Source organism: Protopterus annectens, chromosome 6.part0 (assembly GCF_019279795.1).
Source record: "Protopterus annectens isolate FY-2018-M chromosome 6.part0, PAN1.0, whole genome shotgun sequence".
NCBI classification, from domain to species: domain Eukaryota; kingdom Metazoa; phylum Chordata; order Ceratodontiformes; family Protopteridae; genus Protopterus; species Protopterus annectens.
Window position 1 is genome coordinate 1,966,699,795 of NC_056737.1, and position 24,337 is coordinate 1,966,724,131.

At 43.5% G+C, this 24,337-nt stretch overlaps 1 protein-coding gene across 1 annotated transcript in view; it reads left to right on the forward strand.

The window, feature by feature from the left end:
- CWC22 (CWC22 spliceosome associated protein homolog) overlaps nt 1-24,337 on the forward strand; it is a 2,826,743-nt gene that overhangs the window by 1,011,789 nt on the left and 1,790,617 nt on the right. The window contains exon 4 of the mRNA XM_044073714.1: nt 11,875-11,942. Within this exon, the coding sequence (XP_043929649.1) occupies nt 11,875-11,942 (68 nt within the window). The remainder of the gene's footprint in view (nt 1-11,874; nt 11,943-24,337) is intronic.

A 24,337-nucleotide genomic window follows, 5' to 3' on the forward strand; every position in this document is an offset into this window, starting at 1 on the left:
TTCAACCTGTCCCAGCAGAAGAAAGGGGGCAAGGGTTTTACTCTATAGACTTTTCCTTGTACCCAGAAAAGACAGCTCCTGGCATCCTGTCCTGGACCTCTTTGTTCTAAACACCTTTTTAGTAATCCCAAAATCCAAAATGCTAACACTTCATCAGCTGCTTCCTATGCTAGGCAAAGATGCCTGGTTGGCAACCTTAGACTCAAAGGAAGCTTACCTGCACATTCCAATAAGGGAATCTTGCAGGAAATACCTACACTTCAGAGTAGGCTTCATGCACTATCAGATGTTCTTATGTCATTGTTGCAGTCATCACATTTGGGTTTTCTGCCTGCAGGTAGCCCTTAGTCTGCCTGATTATCAAAGTCTTGGGTCCTGCGTTGGTTGCTGTCTCATCTTTCATGACATCAGGTAGTCAGGGGTATAAAGCATGCTGTCGATGCCATTACATCAGTCTTTCTTGCCGTGCGGTGCCCGAAGCAGAAGCAGTTTGCAAGTGCCGGTCGGTTGACTCCTGAAATTTTTGTTTTCAAGTTTCAGATCTGAAGTCTTCAACTAAGCTATGTACCCCGTTGGGGATCCTTTTTCTTGCTCTAAATCGATGTCAGTAAAAGTTAACAATTGTATTTCTTGTGGAAAGCAAATACCCCATAAAGATTTTCATTCGTACTGCATTTCTTGCTTAGGCCCAGACCATGACGTACTTCGCTGTCAGTTTTATGCCTTATTCAAACCTCCTACTATTTGTCGTTGGTTCATTTTTGCATTAAATATTTTGGTACTTGGTTCAATTATCCAGAAATGGCTTCGGTAAGCCACCCGACTACCGACATTCCGAAAAAACACAAAGAAAAAGCCAGAGAGACACTGCTTAGGTCCAAAGCTGCCGACAACGCTTCTCCTAAGCTAGTCGCCAGTTCACCGGTGCTCAGTGAGGTGCTTTCACAGCCCCTGATACTCGCTACTTCAGATTCACAGGCCTCTACTGAGACCCATTCTGAGTCTGGTATGCAGCGAGATGCTTCTTCGACTGTAGAACCTGTGGATGTCTCTACCTTGGATGGGTCCGGAGCCGCTGTGCAGGCACCGGCTTCTGAGGGTGTATTCAGGCCTACTGACTTGCATAAATGCCTAAAAAATTATAAGAATGGCTGAAGACCTTATTGCTCTAATTAGGGGAAGCTACTCTTCTCCCTGTAAGAGACCTAGGACTGTTTTTTCCTTCTGATCAGGATTCTGAAATTTCCTTTTTCTTTGATGACTAGGATTTACTCTTATCTACCTAAGAGGATTCTGATGCGGAGGACTCCATTCCCTTTGCTTCCCCTCCAGAGGATTTCTCTTTTGGTGAAACCTTGCATACTCTTAGGGAGCATTTCCGCTGAGAAAGCCAGGATTACTCTGACTCCAAAAAGAGGCTTAGGGAATTCTTACTCCTGCCTCAACACAGGCCTTTAGCTATCCCTCCTGTACTGGACATTGTAGATGATGCTTTCTTGGAATCTAGCCTGGCCCCTGACGCTTCACCTCCTGCTCCCAGAAAACCTGATAGTTATTACAGGGTACCTGACTCTCTCAAGTTCCTCTTTAAAAATCCTACTGCGGATCCTGAGATGATTTCACAGGGACCCAAGGGCATTAAGGCTAGTACTGCCAAAAACCCTACCCCCTCTGATAGCGATTCCAGGGAACTTTGGCCTTTAGGGCCTTAAACTGTCAGTTTAATATATTAAAGTATCAACAGCATATTATTGGATTGCTTCAACAGAAAATGATGTTGATTCATGACTGTGCTGAAAATTAAGAATTACAGGATTTTAATGCATTCTGCTGAACAAGTTGGAAAACATACTTTGCAATGTGGTTTTGATTCATTAGTGGCATCTTGCAGGGCTGCTGTCACTGGGTCTGTACTTAGAAGGCATGCGTGGTGTAAGGAGCATTCTTTGCCAGATCATGTTAAAGCTAAATTACTTGATGCTCCCTTAAACAAAGACCGCACGTTTGGCAACAAAGCAGAAGAAGTATTTAAAAAGATGGAGAAAAAAGCTAAATCTATGCAAACTGTTAAAGATTTCCTGCAAGTACAGCCTCCCAGATTTAGTGGTCATTGGCCCTCTAAGAATTGGTCCTTTCCTGCCTCTTCCAGGCCTTCTCAGACCAAACCCAGTACCAGCAGAACACCCAGGCTTCAGTCCCAAGGTACTCACAGGCCTAAGCAGTGTGGGGCTCCCACTTCCAAACCAGGGAGTAGTAAGACTCCCCCTGTGGTAAACCGTCTTAGTTACTTAAATTTAAACTTTCCAAGCCCTGCGCAACTGACTCTTCCTTTAGGGGGAAAGATTGCCCTGCATGCAAAAAATTGGGAACTCATTACCCAGGACAAATGGGTTTTAAATATAGTTTCCCCAAGGATACAGATTTCACATCCACTTTTTACCAACCCCAAACAGTTGATCAGATCTACCCCCAAACCAGTGAGCATAGGCTCAAAAGCAAGTTCTCTCTCTTTTAAGCATCATGGCTATTCAACCTGTCCCAGAAGAAGAATGGGGTAAGGTTTCTATTCAGGACTTTTCCTGGTGCCCAGAAAAGACAATTCATGGTGTCCTATCCTGGACCTGTCTATCCTAAACACATTTTTGGTAATCCCAAAATTCAAGATGCTAACTCTTCATCAGCTGCTTCCCATGCTAGGCAAAATGCCTGTTTGGCAACACTGGATTTAAAGGAAGCCTACCTGCACATCCCAATAAGGGAATCTTGCAGAAGATACCTATGCTTCAGAGCAGGCTACATGCACCATCAGTTCTCTGCACTGCCCTTTGGCTCATCTACTGCGCACAGGGTATTCACAAAGTGCCTTGCTCCAGTCATTGCATTTTGCAGGCAAAGAACTATTCAAATATACCCATACCTGGACGATTGTCTAATTCAGGCAGAAAGCCACGGCATACTATTTTAAATCATCTGGCATTTGTAAAGGAATTGCTAACTTCTCTGGGGTACATGCTAAACGATAAGAAATTACATCTTGTACCCTGCCAACAAATTGTATTCCTGGGAGCAAGCTTGAATACAGCTTCCCAGATGGCCTTCCTCACGCCAGAGAAACAAGTTCATTTGACAGCCTACTTCAAACTACTGGCCACAAAGACCCAGCTGTCTGCAAGGAAAATCCTGCAAGCCCTGAGGTTCATGGCCTCTTGCATTCTACTAATTCCATATGCAAGACTGCATATGAGGAAACTACAGTGGTATCTAAAAAGCCTATGGTGTCAACATTCTCAGGACCTGGAGTCAGTGATTTCAATCATTCCTTGTATAAAGAGTGTTCCTTTGGTGGGCAGAGGCCTGCTACCACAACAAGGGACTGCCATTCACTCTACCCCCTGCAGCACAAACCCTAACAGACGCATCAGACTATGCATGGGGGGCTCACTTGGCAGGTCAGTGCATTCAGGGCAAATGGAACCTGAGTCACATGCACCTGCATATCAATCAAAAAGAAATGTTAGCTGTACAGAATTCCCTGATGGCCTTCAAGGACCACATCCTTCCAAGACAATTATTGGTAAAGACAGACAACATCACTTTTATGTGGTACATAAGCAGGGGGAACCCACTCGTTATCCTCTCTGCAGACTAGCAATGGCTCTGTGGAACACAGTCTGGAGCTACCAAGTGCACCTATAAGCTCAATTCCTGCCAGGTAAGCTAAATTCACTGGCAATCGACCTAAGCAGAAATTTCATGGACCCACACGAGTGGAAGCTGGAACCAAAGATATTCAACATTTTGAGAAACAAATGGGGGAACCCAGAGATAGACCTGATTGCCTCACCTCAGAACTACCAGTTGGACAAATTTTGCACAAGGAACTCCCACAGTCAGGTTTGGAAAGTGGATGCCCTGTCCCTTCACCTGGGAAAACCTCTCAGTTTATGCCTTTCCCCCTCTGCCTCTCCTCTCAAAAGTTCTGCTAAAGATCAAACCGGGCAAGCAAAGGACAATACTGATTGCACCAGACTGGCCACGCCAGCACTGGTACCGCCTCTTGCGCAGTATGTCAGTGTTGGAACCATGGCACCTGCCTCAGACCCCTTCCCTGCTGTCCCAGCAGGAGGGCCAGATTCTGCACCCTCAGCTTCAAACCCTGAACCTTGCAGCCTGGCTAATTCCCAGAGCTCTCCAGTAGCATCCCTCAGTAAGCAGGTGCTAGATGTCATTCTGGAGGCAAGGAGGCCTAGTACTAGAAAAATCCTATGCTGAAAAGTGGAAAAGATGCTATGTCCTTCAAGGATGCATCTGCAGTCATCACATATGGGTTGTCCTGCCTCAGGCAGCCCTTCGGTCAGCTGGATTCCAAAGTCTGGGTCCGGCGTTGGCTGATGTCGCCCTTTCCCCGACGTCAGAGCGCCTGGGGTATAAAAGCGTCAGCCGATGCCATCTTCCTGAGTCTTTCTTGCCGCGTGGTGCCCAAAGCAGAAGCAGTTCGCAAGTGCCAGTCGGCCAGCTCCTGTAATTCAGCTACCGAAGACTTCAAAAGCTAAGTACCCCGTTGGGGACTCTTTCTTGCCTCAGCCAATGTCAGATAAAGTTAATAATTGCTTAACTTGTGGGAAACAAATACCTCATAAGGATTTCCACTCTTACTGCCTCCCCTGCCTAGGCCCAGACCACGACGTCTCGGCCTGTTTAGCCTGTGCTTCCTTCAACCGACGCACTCTTAGACTTCGGGCAGAGTTTGCAGAGGAATTTTTTGGGGCTAGTTTTTCATACAATATGCCGTCGGAGACTCCGACTTCACATTTAAAAAGAAACGGAAGGACAAGGACCGACACACGCGGGCTGCGGTTTCGGCTGAAACCGCGGCCAGGCCTACCGCGAGTGTCTCGGTCTCGACTGAAACCAAGTCCTTGGTACTTCCAACCCCCGAAACTGCTCAACCGACAACCTCGGCCCCGGAGGCCCCTGCTGAGTCGTTATTGAATTTACTTCAGAAACTGGTGTCTTGGAAACTTCCGACACCATTCCTCTAGACAAAACTACACCAGCACGTGGTGCAGCCAGGCCTCCTGCATCCATGTCCATAAAGGCATTCACCAGGGCTAAAGCTGCTAAACACACAAAAGCTATGCCTCCCAGGGTTATTCCTCAGGGACCCTCTACAAGTTCACAGATTCTAACTTTAGCAGAGGACCTTATTTCCTTAATTAGGGGCTCTCAACCCCATCCGGACAGGTGCTCTCAACCTCCTCTAGACAAAAGGCCCAGGGTTGAGCTCTCTGATCCCCACTCCTCAGAGGAGGCCTCTGATGGCTCTGCTCTCTCGGACTACCAGGAGGAGGTTTTTTCGGCCTACGAGGATTCTGATGCAGAGGAATCCATCCCCTCGGCCTCCCCTCCTGAAGAACTATCCTTCGAGGAGACCCTTCACACTATGAGAGAGCATTTCAAATAGCAGGGCCAGGAATTCTCTGATTCAAGGAAAAGATTAAGAACTTTTCTGCATTTACCTCAGCATAGACCTTTGGCTATTCCTCCTGTTTTGAATGTCATTGATGATGTGTACTCTGAGTCTAGCATAACCCCTGACACTCTTCCTCCGGCCCCTGTCAAACCCGATAGGTACTACAGGGTCCCGGACTCGCATCATTTTCTTTACAAGGCCCATTCTGCTGATCCAGAAACTATTTCCCAGGGCCCTAAAGGGGTTGCAGCTGCCACTACTAAAAATCCACTCCCCTCTGAAAGGGAGTCCAGGGCTTTAGAGAGATGGGGTAAAAAAGTGTATACTTCTGCTACTCTTTCTATGAGGGCATTAAATTGTCAATTTCATATGATACAGTACCAAGAGTATTTATTAGATGAATTGCATAAGAAGCTGTCTTCACCTGAACCCCTAGATCGCAAATCACTTCAGGATCTGGTACATAACTCCCAGCAGGTTAGCAACCATTTCTTGCAGTGTGGTTATGATGCATTGGAAGCTTCATGTAGGACAGCTATAACAGTTGCAGTCATACGTAGGCATGCTTGGCTGAAGGAACAATCTCTGCCAGACCATGTTAAAGCAAAGCTTCTGGATGCTCCACTGGAGAAGCAAAAGTTATTTGGCTCCACTGCTCTGGAGGTCTTAAAGAAATTTGAGGAAAAGGCAAAATCTGTGCAAACAGTCAAAGATTTTCTACAAGTCCAACCACCAAGATTCAGCAGAAATTGGCCTACCAAGAATTGGTCCTTTCCGGACACAGAAAGATTTCAGAGAGGCAAGAACAGGCGTGCCAGAGGTAGAGGGCGAGCTAGAGGCTCCTACAGAGGACGTCAATGGTAGCCTCCCAACCAGAGAGGTAGTGCAGGACCTACAACTGCTACACAAGGACAGACTCAATGACTTTGCTTTGACTCCGCCAACCAGGGCTCAATTAGAAGCATCTTTGGGCGGAAAGCTTTCTTTATTCTCAGAAAATTGGCACAGTATTACAAGAGACAAATGGACACTGCAGATAATAGACAAAGGATACAGGTTCCATTTTCACACATTGCCAAAAAGAAAAGGCATGCCAGACCTGCCACCAAATCAAAGGGCAGAGGCTTTGAAACAAATCTCCAACTTAATGCAAATGAAAGCTATAGAAAAGGTTCCTCTTTCAGAACAAGGCCAAGGATTTTATTCCAGACTATTCCTTGTTCCAAGAAAAGAAAATCAATGGAGGCCTATTCTCGACTTGTCCGCACTGAATACTTATCTCATTGTGCCAAAATTCAAAATGCTGACTCTACAGCAACTCCTTCCCATGCTGGGCAAGGGGTCTTGGCTGGTGACTCTAGACCTCAAGGAGGCATACCTGCATGTCCCTGTCAGACAAAGTTGCAGAAGACACCTAAGATTTCCTGCAGGTTCAGAGCATTATTAATTCTCAGCATTGCCCTTTGGCTTATCTACTGTGCCCAGAGTATTCACGAAATGCCTGGCATCAGTAATTGCACACTGCAGACTTCAGGGGATTCAAATATACCCATATCTGGACGACTGCCTTATACAAGCGGACAGCAAACAAACTTTGGTAAAGGACTTGAGTTATGCCATCCACCTACTGCAGGCCTTGGGATATACAGTCAACATTCACAAATCAAGACTTGTTCCATCCCAAAGAATAACTTTTCTGGGTGCGGATCTAGACACAACCACCCAAATGGCTTTTCTCACAGAAGAAAAACAAAGACAACTACCGGATTACTTCAAGAATCTGACAAGACAAACTCAGCTGACTGCAAGGAAAATTCTGCAGGTCCTGGGTTACATGGCATCTTGCATTCTTCTGATTCCACAGGCAAGGCTGCATATGAGGAAACTACAATGGTACCTAAGGAGTTTATGGACTCAGCACAGTCACAGCTTAGAAACTTTGATCCCACTCATTCCATGCCTCCAAAAGGAATTTCTGTGGTGGGCTCAAGCAAGCCAGTCAAACAGGGGTCTGCCCTGCAGCAAACCAATAGCCAGCCAAACCATTACAACGGATGCTTCAGACCACGGTTGGGGAGCACACATGGAGGGCAGATGTATTCAAGGACTAAAGTCACAAAGGGAGCTACGCATGCACATAAACCAAAAGGAAATGCTGGCAGTGATACATGCAATCGAGGCCTTCAAACTCTTTCTGCATCAAGGCCACCTGCTAATAAGGACAGACAACACCACAGTTATGTGGTACATAAACAAGCAAGGAGGCACCCATTCCTACCCTCTTTGCAGACTGGTAATGAATCTATGGGAACTTTCCTTGAAACTCAATATAGAGCTACAATCCCAGTTTGTGCCAGGAAAAGACAATATACTGGCGGACAGCTTAAGCAGAAATATCATGGATGCATCGAATGGATGCTGCACCCAGACATCTTCCTACAGATAACACTATCATGGGGAAGGCCGGACATAGATCTTTTTGCCTCCCCCCACAATCATCAGCTGAAGAAATTCTGCTCAAGGACATACCACCCACAAGCATGGAAAGTGGACGCCCTCTCTTTCAGCTGGAGAACTCTAACAGTGTATGCATTTCCACCTCTTCCATTAATGACCAAGGTCTTACTGAAGATCAGGACAGAGCAGCCAAAAGTGATTCTGATAGCTCCGGACTGGCCAAGACAGCACTGGTACCCACTGTTAAAGAGCATGTCACGCACGAAACCATGGCCTCTTCCTCAATAGCCACTTCTCCTGACACAGCACAATTACAAAACTCTACATTCCAACCTGAAAACCGTGCAACTAATAGCCTGGAAAATACCTTGACTCCTCCTCAGGACAACTTATCCAAGAGAGTGAAGGATATCATCATGGAAGCTCGCCGGACTTCCACAAGAAAGGCATATTCAGCAAAATGGAAAAGATTTCACACTTGGAGCACCACAAAGGGCCTAGATGCAACAGTGATGAACATGGCGCATATCCTGGAATACTTGGCAGAAATGCTCCACAATGGCCTGTCTTACTCTTCCATTAAAATTCATGCTTCAGCAATTTCAGCAGAGTACAATACTGATCCACCTGTCTTTTCTCATCCTCTCCTAAGACAGTTTCTAAGAGGAATTAAAAACATCAATCCTCCAAGGAAACCCCCAGTGCCTACTTGGGACCTTAACTTCGTGTTGGAAAAACTAACTCTGCCTCCCTTTGAACCAGCAGCATCTGCGGAACTACAGTTCCTGTCTTGGAAGACTGCCTTCCTTCTGGCCATAACCTCAGCAAGAAGAGTATCTGAGTTGCAGGCCCTCATGGCAGTATAGCCATTTCTTATTTTTCATCAGGACAGAGTCTCATTGCGAACCAATCCTTCATTTATGCCAAAGGTGGTATCCAGGATCTCATTAAACCAAGCTATTCACCTGCCTACCTTCTTTCCAAATCCACAAAACAAAGGGGAGAAACTTCTGCACACCCTGGACATACACAGACAGTTGCGCTACTACTTGGACAGAACTAAAAGCTACAGAAAAACTGACCAGCTGTTGGTAGCATATGCTGCTGGTGCACAAGGAAAAGCAATTTCCAAACAGACAATTTCAAAATGGATAGGTAATTGCATTCGTTTTTGTTATTCCTTTCATGGAAAAACTGTGCCAGCTAACATTAGACCTCATTCCACCAGAGCACTGCCACCTCCACAGCCTTCTTAAGAGGGGTGGCTACCAAGGACATTCTAGAAGCTGCTACATGGAGCTCCGTGCATACATTTTCCAAGCATTACAATTTACCTTTATATTCCAGATCCAGAGCAGGCTTTGCTACGGCAGTCCTGCAGGACATTTTAGCTACACCATCCTTTACATAGATCCTGCACCCCCAGATTGGCTATGGTATTCTACCCATATGTGATGACTGCAGATGCATCCTTGAAGGACATAGTACAGTTTTGTACCTACCATAAATGTAGATGTCCGATAGGTATGCATCTGCAGTTAGGTTTACCCTCCCTCCTTCCCCTCTTTGGTATTTATTGGGTACTTTTCCCTCTTAGCTAGCTGGGGTTATCTATTATGGTGTATTTGTTTTATATATATATATATATATATATATATACATATACATATATATATATATATATATATATATATATATATATATATATACACACACACATATATATATATATATATATATATATATATATATATATATATATATATATATATATATATATATATATATATACATACACACACACACACATATATATATTTCTGTGCATGTTTGGAATTTATTGCTTTTCTCCAAATTTAGCCTTCCTTTGAGGGCACCTGGCGTCTGGGGCAAGAACAACACTGAGGAAGATGGCGTCGGCTGATGCTTTTATACCCCAGGCGCTCTGACGTCGGGGAAAGGGCAACATCAGCCGACGCTGGACCCAGACTTTGGAATCCGGCCGACCGAAGGGCTGCCTGAGGCAGGACAAACCCATATGTGATGACTGCAGATGCATACCTATCAGACATCTACATTTATGGTAGGTACAAAACTGTACTTTCCTGGAGTCAGACTCTGGGGATGGTCACAACAGTGCCCAGATTACCGCATATTCAGTACTTAACAGAGATGCTCCACAAGGGCCTTTCTTTATCATCAATTAAAGTTCATGCCTCAGCCATTTCAGCACATTATAATACTGAGCCTCTCCTCTTCTCTCACCCCTGGTTGAAACAATTCCCCAGAGGGGCCAAAAATTTTAAGACCACCCAGGAGAGCCCCTACTCCATTCTGGGGCCTTAACTTTGTATTAAAAAAGCTCACTCTACCTCCTTTTGAGACAGCTGCAACTCCAGAGTTGAAATTCCTTTCTTGGAAGACAGCCTTCCTACTAGCCATCACTTCAGCAGGAAGAGTGTCCGAATTACAGGCCCTCATGGCAGTGGAACCCTTCATCATCTTCTATGCTGACAGGTTGTCCCTCAGGACCAGTCCTTCCTTTATGCCTAAGGTGGTATCCAGTGTGGCCCTTAATCAGTCCATTAATTTGCTAACCTTTTTTCCTAATCCACAGAACAAAGGAGAACGAATTCTGCACTCTTTGGACGTGCACAGACAACTTAGATTTTATTTGGACAGGACTAAGCCTCTCAGAAAAACTGAACAGCTGCTAGTTTCCTTTGCTGCAGGAGCAGAGGGGAAGGCCATTTCAAAGCAAACCATTTCTAAGTGGATAGGCCATTGCATTTATTTCTGCTGTAAGCACCATGGAAAACCTACCCCACAGGGGATAAGATCCCATTTCACCAGGGCTGCATCTACCTCTACAACCTTTCTCAGAGGTGTCCCTACCAGGGACATTCTAGAGTCTGCTAACTGGAGCTCTGTACATACCTTCACCAAGCATTACCACTTGCCTGTTTTTTCTAAATCCAGAGCTGGTTTTACCACTGCAGTTTTGCAGGGCTTAATGGCTGGTCATAATGCACTCTAACTTCCTCCTCCCTACCTTAGCTTTGGGAATCTACCTAGATGGAATGACTGCAACAGTGAAACACGAAGAACATAGTGCAGTTGCGTACACTTACCATAAATGTAGATATTCGAGTGTATTCACTCTTGCAGTCTTGGTTACCCTCCCTCCAGCCCCCTGTCTTCTCTTGGCAATGCCTTTCTTCTTGTTTAGTGTATTACAGCTTTCTGGTGTATTTGCTTTTTTTGGAGGTGTAACCTTATATATATGGAGGCATCTGACATCTGGGGCAAGAAAAACTGATGTAATGGCATCGGCTGCATGCTTTATACCCCTGACTACCTGACGTCATGGAAGGAGAGACAGCATCCGACGCAGGACCCAAGACTTTGATATTCAGGCCGGCTGAAGGCTACCTGCAGGCAGATTACCCAAATGTAATGACTGCAACAGTGAATACACTGTAACATCTACATTTATGGTAAGTGTACACAACCGTACGTTTTATGATGAACATCGCCTGCATTTATGGTTGCTGATGTGCTGTTATAGTCCTTTTCAATATTTTTGTATGATATGAATAATCAGTAAACTTCTAGAAGACCATCACTGTAGTAACCGTGCTTGTACATTTTTAATTTGATGAAATTAATGGATTTTGTGGTTTTAAGTACAGAGGTTGTCTACATACTGAGCACTGAAAGTTAGTTAAATGTATTGCAGTTTATGTTGATATAATTTATTTTATTGTAAATATATAGAGCAGTAAGGATTCATGAGGTTTCTCTCAGACATGTATTCACATTATTTTAGTTGTTTTTCATCGGCCTCTTCAGCTAAAAGAAACAGAGAATTTTTTTTTATGATTTTGTATAAACCTGCTGCCTATGTTTACATTGCTGTTTTCTTTCTGTTTTTGTTTTTAAAGTGCAACTCTGACAGGGAAAGAAGGGACAGCAACAGCCTTCGTCAAAGAAGTTCTTCTCCTGAGTACAGGTAGAAAAATATTTCTTTAAAATGTTTACATTTTTAATTTACATTGATTTATGGTGAGTTGTCGTAATGAACTTGGTGAACACTGAGTGATGAGTGAGGTGGTGGTGTGTAATTAAGCATCTGTGTAGCAGTTAAAATAAGAAAATTTGGAGTGTTTGGACTGGTAAACCTCTTGTTGTTTTTGGAGAACAAAGGAAACATACTGGATGCAGTAATGAGTGTCTTGGTACTCTTTATAAATTACTATGACCAAATTCAAACAAGTTACTGTTAATGTCATCTTACTGCTCTGTTAAGAGTTGCTAGTGCAGAATAGGAGAAAGTATGATATGGTTAAATTCCTGAGATTGTATGGTGCCTTTTTTAAGTAAAGTGTGTGACCATGTAGTGCACAGTTTTTATCTTTATTTCACTCCTTTGTAAGCACTGAGATGCATTTCATCAAGTTTTGCTTGCATTGCTTAAGGCATCACTTCATATGTTCATAAGTGTGGGGCTTACTTTTCCACAGTTGTCTGCCTTCTTTGCTTAAATTCTAGTGGAATTCTTCTTGTACAATTCAGTACTTAATTTTATTTTACTTGGGGGAAAGTATGCAGATGTGAATTTAGGCAAAACTGTTAATGCCTTGTCAAACTTATTTAACTTAGAATCAAAAACAGAACAATCCACAGACCATGAAATTCGTATAAAAGGTCCACCATGAAAAGTATAAAATCCTTTTATTTCACAATTGGTAAGCGCTTTCACATAGGAGCTTCTTCAGACCATCAAACAAATACTGATCTAAAAACATTGAAATAGTCCTCTTGAACCAATCAATTCATACTAAGCATTAGCTGTATGTTAATTTAAAGTGACAGTGCAACTTCATTCAATATGGTGCTTTTTAAAATAGCATGTTAAATACACCTATACATAAAGAATGTATACGTATATGAATAAGCAGCAAAAAATATAAAATATATAAGAATGTATAGAATTATATACACACAAAAACTGTGAAATTCATTAAAAACTTTTCAAGTATACCTTGTAGTTAATTTCCTAGATTTTAACATGGGCTTGATGCAAGCCCTTTCATTTAAACCCATGCCCCGATCTGCTCTGTGCCTTAAAATCCACTTGACTTCTTTACTCTCCGTCAAGTTACGTATATCCCCTTATTTAACTGTGGGTTTAACCAAGTCTACAACCAAAAATCTAAAAATATGTTCATCTCCCGCTGCCATGACATGCTTGCTCAGACTGCTGGTAGCCGTTCTAACTCTTAATATTATAAACATGCTCCCTAATTCTATCCTTAAGTGACCTGTCCATTTTACCGACATAAAACCACCCACAGGTCACACATTTAGCAAGGTAGATGACATATGGGGTCTTACAATTTGCTTCTACATTGAAATGAAACTGTTTACCAGTGTCCGGATGGACAAAAATCCCTGTAATGTCGAAGTAACTGCAGAAATTGCAGCCTCCACATGAGCTAGTGCCTCTCATACTCACAAATGGCTTAGCCTTGTCTCTAGGGTAACATAATGTTCTTTTTAAGTTACGCTTGTTTATAAACATAAATAAGGGGTTTTCCCATACTACTACCTTCACCATGGGATCTGTGGTCAGTACCCGCCAGTTCTTTCTTATAATATTCATAATAGGATTTACGTCAGTAGTAAAAAAAAATTGGAACTTTTGTAACTTCAGAATTAGCGACTTCTCTAGGTGTATTAGCCACTTCAACGCGATGAGAAAAATAAGGTTTAGCAGCATCATACCTCAACTCACCAATTCGTTCAAGGTTCCTATCTACTTCAGAAGGACTAATACCCTCTTATCTACTAATCTATCTCTCAGTGTACGTAATTCATGACTAAAACCCTCCTCTGAGGCATTAAGCCTAAAGGCCCTCATTCTTTGTCCTCTAATGATATTCTTGAAGACATACTGGGGGTGCATGCTACTTCTGTATAAATACGTATTCCTATGACATTGTTTCCTGTGCACCCCAGTATTAATAAGTGCATTATTCAGTTTTTCAACATACACATCTAGAAATTCTATCTTAGTAGGGGAATAATTCATGGTGAAATTCAAATACTCATGTTCACCATTCAGTTCAACCAGAAATAGCTCTAACTCTGTACACGTACCCTCCCACAAAAGGAAGAGGTCATCGATGAAACGTCTGTAAAATTTCACATGCTCCAGATATAATCTCATTCTAAACAAGCTCTCTTCCTCCCAACATGCCATAAACAACTTGGCGTAGCTAGTGGCATATGAAGTGCCCATAGCTACGCCATCACATTGCAAATAAATGTTTTCTCCATAAGTAAAGGCATTATTCTCCAAAATAGTTTCCAGTTATAAACATATTAAATCAATATGTCCATCTTCATAAGTGCTATATCTATGCAAATAATCATATACTGACTGTACCCCTATAGTATTGGGTATAATTGTGAAGAGGGACTGCACGTCCAATGTCACAAAGTACAATTCAGATACTGGGTTTAAAAGATTCAAATATTCATACAAATCTACTAGAAATTGCTTAGTGTCTTTCAAGACAAACACATTATTATTCAAAACAGGTCTCAACCATCTTTCCACATATAGGGAACAGTGTTCCATGACCCATCCTCTCCCTGCAACAGTCAGTGTCATTGGGCGTCTACGACCATCCTTATGGATTTTAGGAAGGCCTTGTATGGAAGGTAGAAGGGGATATTCAACTTTCAAAAACCTGTGTAATTCTATATTGATCAATTCACTTTTTAATAAATCCTCTAACATAAGTTTGGTATGACCTTGTAACGAATGTACCTTATCTAGGTCTATCAGTAAATAAAAGCAGGTGTCATTTAACATATTCATAATCTCATCATAGTTATTCTTGTCCATAACTACTATTGGACCCCATTTGTCTGCTGGCCTTATGACCGATTCATCCTCCTGCAGGCCTTTCAAGGCTTGTCTTTCATTATAACTCAGATTCATCTAACATTTCTGTTAACATTTCTATTCACATTCGATGCTTGTTTGTCATCATAAAACTTGCATAAATCATCTTCCACCATTTTACTGAATGCCTCTACAAGTGGATGTGGGTTTGGCATGTATAAACTAGGTTTCCTAAAATTACTAACAGAATTAGCTACAGGGTTAACAAATTCCAATCTCAACATGGCATTTCTACTGAAACATTTAATGTCAATCATGGTCTCAGTAAAATCACTGGCCCTAAAAGAAATAAAAGTTAATCCTTTATTTAAAACAGATATTTCATCACAAGTAAGGAATCTCTTAGAGTGATTCCAGACTAAAAGAGTCTCCGCTTGACTTCAGATCTTCTTGATGGTTTGGTTTGACTGTCTCTCCAAAGATAGCTTGTGCTTCTGTCTCCCCCGACTCGTTGATCGAGTTCTCACAGGCCCTTTCTCCCAACTGATGGGTAAAGGGAATTGAGGGTAAGTAGTTATGCTGGAAGTGGAGGGTACTGCAGGTTGTACATCATGTAAGCCATGTATAACTTTAAGCCTCACATCCCCATACACCATCTGCCCATTACCCTCTGTCACAACAATATCATTATTAACTGAAGAAACATCATTGTTAACTGAAGAATTATTCTCAGTGTTCTCTAAAGGAACTGGAGGCTTCTGTAATACACTCTGTACTTTATGTGAAGTCACAGTCATATTCCGTGCAACAGGGATGTTAGTAGATCTCATAGTTCCAGAAATATCTATCCTTGACACAGGGTTAGCAGCCCCAGACTCTCTACTATGGCCTGTCGATACTACCCCGGGCCATATAAACACATGTTCTTTATGGAAATCACGCATATCTCTATCAGTCTTGTTGTAGTCGCCTTCGTTCAAAGACCACTACCCCAACAAGCAGTCACTCGAGTAAGCGGTCTATCATACTAGCGGAAAACATACTATAAAGCGCTAACTGCTGTTCCCTAACAGAGGCTCTTAACTGCTCCTCTTCTGGTCTGAAAAAGTCAATTAAAAGAGCCAAATATTTAGCGCTTAACTCCAGGTTTAACTGCTGCCACTTCGCCAGTAATTCTGGATATTGTGTGCCGTAAGTTGGCATTTTCAACACTCTGAGACCTCTTCGGACAGTCTTCCTTGCGACGCACACCTCGAAGTGTTGTCCTTGTGTTTGTAAATGCTTCAGCTTCAATATATCCCTCTCAAGTCTATCCATTGCTTGTTTCAGTTTCTCCTGCTGAATCACATCGACTTGTACTGCCGTTTCACCGGAGATGATGTCATGGATTCCCCTCCACTGTAACACAGGCTAAAAACCTGTCTTGAATACTCTGAGTCACCTCTACAGGTCTGCCAAGTCTATAATCCAGTTCAAGATCTTGGATATTGCCTTCAGCCATGTCCCTTCTAGGTATGTCAGTAAACAAACCAGAAAAATATAAATAAAACAACCACAGTGACAGACCGTAGAGTGCAAATGTGGTATTGCTCAAATGTAAAAGCCAAACAATCACTAAAATCAAAAACAGAGAAATCCACAGACCATGAAATTCATATAAAAGGTCCACCATGAAAAGTATAAAATCCTTTTATTTCACAGTTGGTAAGCGCTTTCACATAGGAGCTTTTTCAGACCATCAAACAAATACTGGTCTAAAAACATTTAAATAGTCCTCTTGAACCAGTCAATTCATACTAAGCATTAACTGTATGTTAATTTAAAGTGACAGTGCAACTTCATTCAATATAGTGCTTTTTGAAATAGCATATTAAATACACCTATACATAAAGAATGTATACATATTTGAATAAGCAGCAAAAAACAATATAAAATCTATAAGAATGTGTAGACTCATAGACACACAAAAACTGTGAAATTCATTAATAACTTTGCAAGTATACCTTGTAGTTAATTTCCTAGATTTTAACATGGGCTTGATGGAAGCCCTTTCATTTAAACCCATGCCCCGATCTGCTCTGAGCCTTAAAATCCACTTGATTTCCTTACTCTGTCAAGTTACATATATCACCTTCTCTAACTGTGGGTTTAACCAAGTTTACAACCAAAAATCTAAAAATATGTTCAGCTCCCTGTGCCATAATACTATAGGGGTACAGTCAGTACACGATTATTTGCAAAGATATAGCACTTATTGAAGATGGACATATTGATTTAATATGTTTACTACTGGAAACTATTTTGGAGAATAATGCCTTTACATATGGAGAAAACATTTATCTGCAACGTGATGGCATAGCTATGGGCAGTTCATGTGCCAATAGCTACGCCAACATGTTTATGGCATGTTGGGAGGAAGAGAGCTTGTTTAGAATGAGATCATATCTGGAGCATGTGAAATTTTAGACGTTTCATCGATGACCTCTTCCTTTTGTGGGAGGGTACGTGTACAGAGTTAGAGCTATTTCTGGTTGAATTGAATGGTGAACATGAGTATTTGAATTTCACCATGAATTATTCCCCTAATAAGAATTTCTAGATGTGTATGTTGAAAAACTGAACAATGGACTTATTAATACTGGGGTGTACAGGAAAAAATGTCATATGAATACGTATTTATACTGAAGCAGCATACACCCCCAGTATATCTTCAAGAATATCATTAGAGGAGAAGGAATGAAGGCCTCTAGGCTTAATGCCTCAGAGGATGGTTTTAGTCATGAATTAAGTACACTGAGAGATAGATTAATAGATGGTAGATGTCCAGGTTTTTTTCCCATGTATTATCAACTTGATGACAAGATTGTTACAGTACATGGTATTAAAACCTGCCCAAGTGGTTTACCTTATACTTAAAGTTCATTGACTTCTTAAACTTAGCCCCCCCCCCCCCTCCCACACACACACACACACACACACTTACTTTGCCACCTCTCTGAATGGCTGTAATTCAGAATGGTTTCTGATATATTTTTTTCACTTTTCTTTAGATGTTATTCCATAATAAAAAGGCAGAAAAGAAACCACACCTTGAATTGTAATAAAAGTGTAGTGTCATTTTTTTTCAAGCTCCAGCATTTTAATGATTAAAATGGCATTTCTATACAAAAGTGCTAGTGTGATAATACAATAGCACTATACATTGTTTGGTTTTGTACTTGTGTCTGGAACTGAGATGATAGGCACACATCTATTTTGAATTGAAGAATTTGGAAATGTATTGACCAGTTTTTGAGGGTGTTGTTCATCTTAATTTGACTCTACCAGGTTAACGTACTGCATAAGGAAACTGCAAAACCAATTGAAATAGCATTTCAAATATGCGAATGTCCTTCTGTATGTTTTGTTGACATTTTTTAAGTTTTGGTATCAGTCTGCCGTTTCAAAAATGTACATGTTCTTCGTGTTTCACTTTTGCAGTCATCACACTTGGAGTTATCTCCCTGCAGGTAGCCCTCAGTCAACCTGAATACCAGAGAGTTAGTATTTTTGCTTTGGATGTTGTCTCTCCAGGACTAACGTCAGGGGTATAAAAACAGGCAGTTGACGCCATTACATCAGTCTCTCTTGCCGAGGAGCCCGAAGCAGAAGCAGTTTGCCAGTGCTGGTCAGCCACTAGCTGAATTTCCCTTTATGAATTTAATGATCCTGAAGTCTTTTATAGCTAAGTACCCCGTTGGGGATCCTTTTTTCTTGCTCTAACCGATGTCAGAAAAAGTTAACAATCATCTTGCCTGTGGAAAGCAAATACCTCACAGAGATTTTCATTCTTACTGCATCACCTGTTTAGGCCCAGACCACGATGTCCCTCGCTGTCAGTTTTGTGCCTTATTTAACTCCCAAACCATTCGTCGTCAGGCCGTTTGTCACTAAATTCCTTCGCTCTCAATCTCCGTATTCTGAAATGGCTTCGGTAAGCCATCCGACTGCCAATATTCCAAAAAAAGTAAAGATAAAGACAGACCGCATAGGTCCAAAACTGCCGATGACGCTTCCGTTAAGTTAGTCGCCAGTCCCCCTGTACTCAGTGAGGCTCTTTTACAACCCCTGATGCCCGCTTCACTGGATTCGCAGGCCTCTACTGAGACCCATTCGGAGTCTGGTGTGCAGCGAGACTCTTCTTTGGCTATGGAACCTGCGGATGTCTCTACATTGGATAGGTCCGGAGCTGCTGTGCAGGCACTGGCTTCTGAGGCAGTTATTCGCTCAACTGATGTTCGACTCAAAGCGACAACTTCTTTAACTAAAACTACCGAGTTTCTTAGGCCCAGAGTATGCACTACGCCTAGAAAACTGACGACCAAAGCTCATGCACCTGCTCCCATGCCACAAAAACAAATACTTAGAATGGCTGAAGACCTTATTATGCTGATTAGGGAAAGTCAGCCTTCCCCTGCTAAGAGACAGAGTCCAGTCCCCTTCAGCTTCTACAGACCAGGTGTCCAATGACTCTGAAATTTCTGATTATGAAGACATGCCCTAATCTGCTTATGAAGATTCATATGCAGAGTAATCCATTCCCTCTGCCTCCCCTGCAGAGGATTTTTCTTTTGGTGAAACCTTGCATACCTTACAAGAGCATTTCCACTCGGAATGCAAAGACTGTCCTCAGTCCAAAAAGAGACTCAGAGAATTTCTGGAGTTACCTCAACACAGGTCCTGAACAATACCCCCTGTCCTAGATGTTGTGGATGATGTTTTTATGGAATCCAGTCTTACTCCTCACACTTTACCTCCTGCACCTAGGAAACCATACAGGTACTACAGAGTACCTGACACTCGTACATTTATTTTCAAGAATCCTATTGCTGACCCAGAGATGATTTCCCAGGGGCCTAAAGGTATCAAGGCTACTACAGCCAAGAATCTCACCCCTTTGGACAGGGATTCCAGAGCTTTGGACAGATGGGGTAAGAAGGTATATACCTCAACAACTCTTGCTATTAGGGCATTGAATTGTCAATTTCACATGCTGAAGTACCAGCAACATATTATGGAACTTATTAAACAAAAAGTGGCAACATTTTTGGACTTTGCAGAAAATAAAGAATTGTAGGAGCTTATGCACTCTGCAAGCCAAGTCTGCAAGCATACTTTGCATTGTGGCTTTGACACCCTAGAAGCATCTTGCCAGGCAGTTGTCACTGGCTCTGTACAGAGAAGACATGCTTGGCTGAAGGAGCAGACCTTGCCAGACCATGTCAAATCAAAGTTACTAGACGCTCCTTTGAATAAGGACTGTTTGGCACCAAAACAGAAAAGGTTCTTAAAAAGATGGAAGAAAAAGCTAAGTCTATGCAGACTGTTAAAGAATTCTTACAAGTGCAACCCCCTAGATTCAGTAGGCATTGTCCTTCCAAGCACTGGTCCTTTCCAGCCTCCTCCAGGCCTTCTCAAACCAGACCCAGGGGAAACAGACCACCCAGACTACAGTCTCAGGGTATGCAGAGATCTAAGCAATGGAGTGCCCCCGCCCTTAATGCAGGGAGTGGTAAGCCACCTCCTTATAGAAAAAGCTCACAGTGACTTGTTTACTCCACTCCCCAGCCCTGCCCAATTGCTTGTGTCCCTAGGAGGAAAACTTGGTCTTCATGCAAAAAACTGGATGTCCATCACTCGACCGGTGGGTCCTCCAATATTAAATCCCAGGGGTACAAATTTTACTTCCATTCACTGCCAACCCCAGCGGGTTTCCAGACCTTCCTCCAAACCAGTGGGCAGAGGCTCAAAACCAAGTACTTTCCGTACTCAATATCAGAGTTATTCATCCGGTTCAAGTAGAACAGAGGGGTCAAGGATTCTACTCCAGACTCTTCCTGGTACCCAGGAAAGAGGGCTCTTGGCACCCAATCCTGGATCTTTCCATTCTCAACACCTTCCTGGTGATACCAAAATTCAAAATGCTTACCCTGCAACAGCTTCTTCCTATGCTAGCCAAGGATGCCTGGTTAGTCACCCTAGACTTAAAGGAAGCCTATCTGCATATCCCCATAAGGGAATCGTGTAGGAAGTATCTACGTTTCAGGGCAGGATCTATGCATCATCAGTTCTCTGCACTTCTCTTTGGCTTATCTATTGCACCCAGAGTATTCACAAAATGCCTAGCTCCAGCCATTGCATACAGAAGGCAGAGAAATATCCAAATTTACCCGTACTTGGATGACTGCCTGATTCAGACGGACAGTCAGGAATTGCTGCTGCAGCACTTGACAATTGTGAAAAACCTTCTCGCCTCCTTGGGATCAGACTATGCCTGGGGGGCACACATGGACGGAAAATGTATTCAGGGCCACTGAATTCCAAGCCACATTCATCTGCACATCAACCAAAAAGAGATGCTCGCTGTACAGAATGCCCTGGCAGCTTTCAGATCCCTAATCTTTCCAGTACAACTGCTAATAAAAACAGACAACACCACAGTTATGTTGTACATCAACAAGCAGGGGGGAACCCCATTCCTATCCAATCTGCAGGCTAGCCATGGCCCTGTGGAACATGGCCTTGTACATTCAAGTCCATCTGCAAGCTCAGTTCCTGCCTGGCAAGCAAAACTTACTGGCAGACGACTTAAGCAGAAATCTCCTAGACCCACACGAGTGGCAATTGGAGCATAGCACCTTCAACCGTCTGATTCAGAATTGGAGGAACCCCAGAGGTGGATCTCTTTGCCTCCCCCTACTACCACCAGCTCAGCAAATTCTGCACTGGGAGTCCTCACAGCAGGGCCTGGAAAGTGGGTGCCTTATCTTTTCAGTGGGTAAACCTTTCAATCTATGCCTTTCCCCCTCTGCCCCTCCTTTCAAGAGTATTACTCAAGATAAAGCAGGACAGACCAAGGACAATTCTGATTGCCCTGGACTGGCCATGCCAGCACTGGTACCCACTCCTGCACAGCCTGACATTGGTGCCATCCTGGCACCTACACCAGAATCCAACCCTCCTGTCTGAGCAGGAGGGACAGATTCTGCATCCACAACTGCAAACCCTAAATCTTGCAGCCTGGCTTATTCCTTGAATTCTCCCCAGCAACTTTAAGCAAACAGGTGCTGGACGTCATTCTTGAAGCCAGAAGACCCAGTACAAGAAAATCCTATGCTGATAAGTGGAAAAGGTTCTGTTCATGGATTCAGTCTAAAGGAGAGAACACTGCCCTGTCTGCCTCTCATCCTGGAATACATAGCAGATCTACTACACTAAGGCCTGTCCTTCTCCATTAAGATACATGCCTCAGCCATTTCTGCTCATTACAACACCGTGCCACCTCTCTTCTCGCATGCTCTTATCAGACAGTTCCCGGGAGGGGCAAACAACTAAGGTCACCAAGTAGAGCACCCACCCCTGCTTGGGCCCCTAACTTTGTACTGGGAAAAGCTCACTCTTCCCCCCTTTGAACCTGCTTGCATCAGCAGAGTTAAAATTCCTCTCTTGGAAAACAGCCTTTCTTGTAGCCATCACTTCAACTGGAAGAGTGTCTTTGCTACAAGCACTCATGGCTGTGGAACCCTTCATTATTTTCCATGCTTACAGGGTTTCCCTCAGGACTAACCCTTCCTTTATGCCCAAAGTGGTGTCCATTGTGGCTCTCAATCAGTCCATCCATTTGCCAACCTTCTTCCCTAATCCTCAAAATAAAGGGGAAAGGATCCTGCACTCCTTGGACTTGCACAGACAGCTCAGATTCTACCTTGATAGGACTAAGCCCTTCAGAAAATGTGACCAGTTACTAGTCAGCTTTGCAACAGGGGCAGAGGACAAGGCCATTTCAAAACAAACCATTTCCAAACGGATAGCACACTGCATCCATTTCTTTTACAAGCACCATAGGAAACCAACCCTTCAGGGGGTCAGAACACATTCCACTAGGGCAACGTCTACCTCTACAGCATTTCTCAGGGGAGTCCCTACCAGGGATATCCAGGAGGATGCTACCTGGAGTTCTGTACACACCTTCACCAAGCATTACCACCTGCCTATCTTTTCCAAATCCAGGGCAGGATTTGCTACAACAGTCATGCAAGGCATACTAGCCAGCCCTAACTGTTCTTGACTGCCTCCTCCCTTCTTCAGCTTTGGCAGTCCACCCAAGTGTGATGACTGCAACAGTGAAACACGAAGAACATAGTACAGTTGTGTACACTTACCATAAATGTTGATGTTCGAGTGTATTCACTGTTGCAGTCTTGATTTCCCCCTCTCCAGCCCCCTGGTTTTCTCTTCGTCTCTCTCCTATCTATGGCTATTTCTAACTTCTTCTGGGGTATTGGTATTGGTATTGACTTTTTACTGGTGGTGTGTTGCCCACCTTAACCTAGCTCCCTGTTTGCGGGGCTCCTGACATTTGGCTGAAGAAAAACTGATGTAATGGCGTTGGCTGCCTGATGTCCTTCAAGGATGCATCTGCAGTCATCACAAATGGGGTTGTCCTGCCTCAGGCAGCCCTTCGGTCGGCCGGATTCCAAAGTCTGGGTCCGGCGTCGGCTGAAGTCGCCCCTTCCCGGCGTAGGCGCCTGGGGTATAAAAGCGTCAGCCGACGCCATCTTCCTCAGTCTTTCTTGCCGCGTGGTGCCCGAAGCAGAAGCAGTTCGCAAGTGCCGGTCGGCCAGCTCCTGTAATTCAGCTAAACCGAAGACTTCAAAAGCTAAATACCCCGTTGGGGACTCTTTCTTGCCTCAGCCGATGTCAGATAAAATTAATAATTGCTTAACTTGTGGGAAACAAATACCTCATAAGGATTTCCACTCTTACTGGCTACCTTGCCTAGGCCCAGACCACGACGTCTCGGCCTGTTCCACCTGTGCTTCCTTCAACCGACACACTCTAAGACGTCGGTCGGAGTTTGCAGAGGAATTTTTTGGGGCTAGTTTTGCTTACATAATGTCGTCGGAGACTCCGACTTCACATTTAATGAAGAAACGCAAGGACCGACACCTGCGGTCCGCAGTTTCGGCTGAAACCACGGCCAGGCCTACTGCGAGTGTCTCTGTTTCGGCTGAAACCGAGTCCTTGGTACTACCGTCCACCAAAACCGTACAACCGACAACCTTGGCCCCGGAGGCCACTACTGTCTCGGTTGTTGAATCTCCTTTGGAATCTGGTGTCCAGGAACCTTCCGACACCATTCCCTTAGACAAAACTACACCTGCACGTGGTGCAGCCAGGCCTCCTGCATCCATGTCTATTAAGGCATTCTCTAGGGCTAAAGCTGCTAAACACTCAAAATCTGTGCCTCCCAGGGTTATCCCTCAGGGACCCACTACAGGTTCTCAGATCCTTAGTCTAGCAGAGGACCTTATTTCATTAATTAGGGGGGCTCAGCCTCATCCGGACAGGGGCTCTCAACCTTCTACAGCAAAAAGGCCCAGGGTTGAGCCCTCTGATCCCCTCTCCTCAGATGAGGCCTCGGATGGCTCTGCCCTCTCGGACTACCAGGA